The 5,374-nt window shown below is 31.5% G+C and overlaps 1 protein-coding gene across 1 annotated transcript; it reads right to left on the bottom strand.

Moving 5' to 3' along the window:
- Positions 1-249: 249 nt before the first annotated feature.
- LOC106323292 (uncharacterized mitochondrial protein AtMg00810-like) lies at positions 250-5,362 on the bottom strand. Its single transcript, XM_013761438.1, has 2 exons — positions 4,209-5,362; positions 250-313 (listed from the first exon to the last, which is right to left on the bottom strand). The coding sequence occupies exons 1-2, from the start codon at positions 5,360-5,362 to the stop codon at positions 250-252; spliced, it is 1,218 nt and encodes a 405-aa protein (XP_013616892.1).
- Positions 5,363-5,374: the final 12 nt, after the last annotated feature.

Genomic DNA, 5,374 nt, shown 5'->3' with positions numbered 1-5,374 from the left:
TGGCCAGTCTGGGCTTGGGCTTCGGCCTAAGTGGTTTACATGGTGGGCCATAACAGATGATTGGTCCACCCCCTGGCATTAGTCGGAAAGTATTCCAAACTCGGGTCACGCAGTGTGGTATGCTTTCGGGCTAGTCCACTCTGTAGCACTAAGTGCGTTCCTCCCGGGGCCGACCGGATCATCCGATAGGGTTTATCAAAAAAAAAAAAAATTAAAACAATTGAGACAATGGCAGCTAGTGCTCACCAGTCATGGCGTCTCTTGAACCGCGCGGCCACCCACAACGCAACCATCACCGCCGCGTCTCTTCTTTCTTTTGATTCACAACCACAATGAAGCTAAATCTGAGACTACTCGTTACCGCCATTAGCTTCTTCCACGCCGTGGTGGCTGTCGGAGTCGTCGTCGCTATAGTTTTCACGGCACGGACTGAGCTCTACCACAATCCGCCTCAAGCTCAATTCATCTCCTCCTCGTCGTGGTCGTTAATACGGAGTTGTGGCCTCCGTAATTGTCGTCGAATCATTCGCAGATCCAAGAGAAAGCTTGAGGGGGCAACAATGGTGAACTTTTGATTATTTACACATATGGTGCTCCAACTCTTTTTTTATTCTCATTTTGTCTTCAAGTTCTTATCTGTTTAAATTTCTTCATGAATTTTCCCAAAAACTTATAATTGTGCAATCTAAACCAGAAAATTTTCTGATTTTGCAACACTAATACCTGCAGTTTGATTTATTTTGTTTCTGAACCAGATGTTTTTTTGGTCAAAATTAAAAGATAATTTTAATAAAAATAAATATAATAGTAAATAAAATCTTTTAAAAATACATGAATGGGTTACAATGGTGTCATATATGATTATATATTATCAGTTTGAATGCTAAAAATCAAGAGTATAATATATGTGAAATGGAAAAAGTGACACACTAAAAAATGTTAAGAAATGTTTCATATCAAAAGATTTATATTATATTATCTATTACATGTCATACTAACAATTACTAAATTGTAAACTTGTGTACATCAACAAAATATCAACATGTGTACACATATTCTTCGATATCTATATGTACATTGTTTACTATGCACACACAAATTTTAATATCCACATGTGTAAGGATTACATGTACACCAGTTTACTTGTACACCGGATAAGTTGTTTAACATGCATTTTCAAGTTTCAATACTTATACGACAAATATCGTTAACGTGTACATATAAATATCACTTTTCACATGTACGATAATTCACAAAAACTCATATGTACACCATTTCACTTGTGCACTAAATAAGTTCTAAAACACTTTTACAAATTTGTACTACCAATTTAACTCGCTCAAATGCTTAGATCATGACAAGTCAAAAGAATTGTTATAACTTTTTTAGAAAGCCACCAGAGGACCCAAAATCCAGAGCTTTCTACAAATATCTAAGAACAAACTCTTATATGAACAAACCATGGTGAGTAACTAGATTACATGTACAAAGATTACATGTACACCAGTTCACTTGTACACCGAATAAGTTGTTTAACATACATTTTCAAGTTTCAATACTTATACAACAAATATCTAGTTACTCACCATGGTTTGTTCATATAAGAGTTTGTTCTTAGATATTTGTAGAAAGCTCTAGATTTTGGGTCCTCCGGTGGTTTTCTAAAAAAGTTGTAACAGTTCTTTTGACTTGTCATTATCTAAGCATTTGAGCGAGTTAGATTGGTAGTACAAATTTTCAAAAGTATGTTAAAACTTATTTAGTGTACAAGTGAAATGGTGTACATATGAGTTTTTGTGAATTATCGTACATGTGAAAAGTGATATTTATATGTACACGCTAATGATATGTGTCGTATAAGTATTGAAACTTGAAAATGTATGTTGAACAACTTATCCGGTGTACAAGTGAACTGGTGTACATGTAATCCTTATACATGTAGATATTAAAATTTGTTAAAATATGTATCACTTATGTTCTAAAACAAGAATTTATGTAGAGAAAAATGAAAACAAACATTCGCGCGGTTGCACGGATCAAAATCTAGTCTTATATATTAAAATAGAAGTCATAACTTTTTTTATGTGTGATTTTTTAATTTGGACCAGCACTTAAAAATCTTATTAAATGTATTTTATTAAGACTAATAATACATAGAATCTTTAAAATACTGTAATCATAATATTTTTTGATATCTTTTCATTTTAAATATAAATATATTTATTTTAAAATTCTAACAAATCTTTTTTAAAAGATTTTTACAGGATCTTCATTTTTGAAAATATATTTAAATATTTTAACTAATTTCGAAATTAGTTTGAAATATGATCATACATTAATATATTCAGTTATCGTTTATAAAATGAAAAATAAAAAATTTTTATAATATTTTATCCATTAATAATTATAATCAATCATATTAAAAGAAATTATTATATTGAGCTAAATATAATAAAATTGAATTAAATTTATAAATTTATATATTTTTTATATTTTATTTTCGTAAGTATAAAATAGTTATGTTCAAAAATAAAATCTAATACGTTGGTAAGATGAGCTAACATTAGCAAATTATATAATACATGTAGAAACATTAACGTGTATTTCTTTAAAGCTAATAATATTAAATCTTTGTAACTAATTTAATCATAATATATTTTTATTTTAAATATAATATATATTTATATATTATATTTTAAAAATTCTAATAAGTCTGTGTAAAAATACTTTAACAATAACTTAATGTATTTTAAGTTATCATTTATAAAATAAATAAATTATATCATATTTTATAGTCATGATCATGTTAAAATACAATTATTATACTTAAATAAATATGAGAAAATATATTCAGTTTATAAATTTATAAATTTTTATTTTCATAAATATAAACTATTTATTTTAAAAATATAATATGATGATAGAACGGCTTAAAATTAGCAAACAATATAATACATGTCTAAAAATTAACATATCTGATACTTTTGTATATACAATAATATATTATCTAAAATGAATAAGCATAAAAAATATTAGTAAAAGAAATCCAGCTTTGAAAGACGGGTCAGAATTTAGTATAAATTAAATACAAAATAATTTTCAAATATGTTTTCTCATGAATATATTAATTTGTTTAATAACTAAATGCAAATACAATAAGATAAATATATAATTTGAAGTGACAAATACATACGGTTTTAAACAATTGATTAATTATAACATATAAATTATAAAATTATTGTATTTTAAATAGTTATATAAACATTTAAATATATGATTTACATTAAAAATATGTATCACTTATGTTCTACAACAAGAATTTATGTATAGAAAAATGAAAACAAACACTCGCATGGTTGCGCGGATCAAAATCTAGTCTATACTATTAAAAGAGAAACATTCTGAAAAAAATCTACTTATACAAGGTCGTTGGACCTATTCACTAACTAATCATTATTTTTGATCTTACCTTTTATTTATCTAACAATTTGGTAAAGAAAAACATAATACCACATAATTTAACTTATATTTCGTTTGAGTCACCACCAATCTCTAAACCTGTCTCATTAATCTCACAAGAAACAATAACGTGACCGATTTCATCCAATATACCAAAACCATATCAATATCATTCAGCAAAAATTGTCTACATAAACTACATACTCACGAAATAAATATGTATGCCTCATTGTATCTATATTAATAATTCTTTGAAGCTTGGTGCTGCAACATAAATATCTATACAACTTCCAATGATAAAGGCGCATGATTCTGATAATGCATGATTTACTTAATACTTCGAAATGTCATCAACATATTTTGAGTCCTTAGGATGCACGATGATCTCTTAGAAACACAATGAGTTATAAGAACAACTTTTCTTATTAGCTTTAGAAACTACTCAAAACTAAAGCTCTCAATATGTTTCTCTCAGATCATATGGAACACCTCTCCATTAGACCTATATTTATATGAAAAACAATTCCCTTTAACATGTGGGATATGGAAAACACAAACCTAACCTAAATAGAAACTTCCTTTTCATATTTCTAGGTTTCCTATTTATGTTTATCTTAACATATTAAACATCTAATAATATGTTAAGTTTCCACAAGCTTGGAATTATCCAACATTCAACCCCTTAATTCCAACTTGAATTAGGGAGATCAATTTCTTGAACTCCGATTAAGCTCCTCATTTGCTTGAACATAATCCTTCCTAATGGCTTGGTAAGGATGTCAGCCTTCTGCTCAACACCCGGCACATGCTCCACTTCGATATGCCCGTTCTCCACACACTCACGAATGAAGTGATACTTCTTGAGTACATGCTTACTCCTTCCATGGAAAACTGGATTCTTGGTTAGAGCAATGGCTGATTTGTTGTCGATCCTAAGCTTGACTCTCTCGCCTTCTTTGCTTAGTATCTCACTCAACAATTCCTTGATCCATATAGCTTGCTTCGCTGCTTCTGTTGATGCCATGATTTCTGCTTCGCATGATGACAATGCAACCGTCTGCTGCTTCTGTGACGTCCAAGTAATCAGTGATGAACCGTAGTAGAATGCATGTCCTGACGTGCTCCTCCCGTCATCGAGATCAATGTTGTGACTGCTGTCACTATAACCAACGACACTCTTTGACCCATTTTTCTTGAAGAACATACCGTAGTTTGTTGTTTCTTTCACATATCGCAATATGTGTTTGATGGCTTGTCCGTGAGAGTCTCTCGGATTGTGCATGTATCTGCTAAGAACACCTACTGCGTAACACAGGTCGGGTCTTGTGTGAAGCAGATACCTCAAACATCCGATTCTTCTGAACTCGGTAGTATCTATCTCTCGCTCATCTTCAGCTTTTGAGATCTTCAAATTCTCCTCCATTGGAATTTGAGTTGCGTTACACGCTTCCATCTTTGTGTCACGCAGGATTCCTTGAGCATATCTCTCTTGTTTTATTCTGATTCCATCTGCTCCTTGAATCACCTCTATGCCAAGGTAGTACGTTAGCTTACCTAGATCTGACATCTCGAACTTCTTAGACATCTCCTCCTTGAATTGCCTAATCACCTTAAGTGAAGTTCCTGTCACAAATAGATCATCAACGTAGATGGCAATGATCAAGAGGTCCCCTCCTTCAGTCTTGCAGTACACTGATGGTTCCTTCATGCACTTCTCAAATCTCATCTCCTTGAGAACCTGATCGAGTTTCACATTCCATGCCCTGGGTGTCTGGCGTAACACATGCAACCTCTTGTGTAGCACACAAACTCGATCCTCTTCTCTTTTCTTCTCAGAACCAGTCGGTCTATCTACAAGTTCCCATGTTTTGTTTCTTGTGATAGACTCCAACTCGGCCACCATCGCCTCAACCCA

Source organism: Brassica oleracea, chromosome C2 (genome assembly GCF_000695525.1).
Source record: "Brassica oleracea var. oleracea cultivar TO1000 chromosome C2, BOL, whole genome shotgun sequence".
NCBI classification, from domain to species: Eukaryota; Viridiplantae; Streptophyta; class Magnoliopsida; order Brassicales; family Brassicaceae; genus Brassica; species Brassica oleracea.
Note: the sequence above shows the minus strand (reverse complement) of the source record. Positions and strands in the feature narration are given on the sequence as shown.

Bases quoted from the DNA above. Each gene is read 5' to 3' on its own strand.
- LOC106323292 (XM_013761438.1), bottom strand. From the start codon at position 5,362: ATGGTGGCCGAGTTGGAGTCTATCACAAGAAACAAAACATGGGAACTT. The intron at 314-4,208 runs GTTCAAGCAAAT...GTGAATCAAAAG, and splicing joins AAGCCATTAGGAAGGATTAT to AAAGAAGAGACGCGGCGGTG.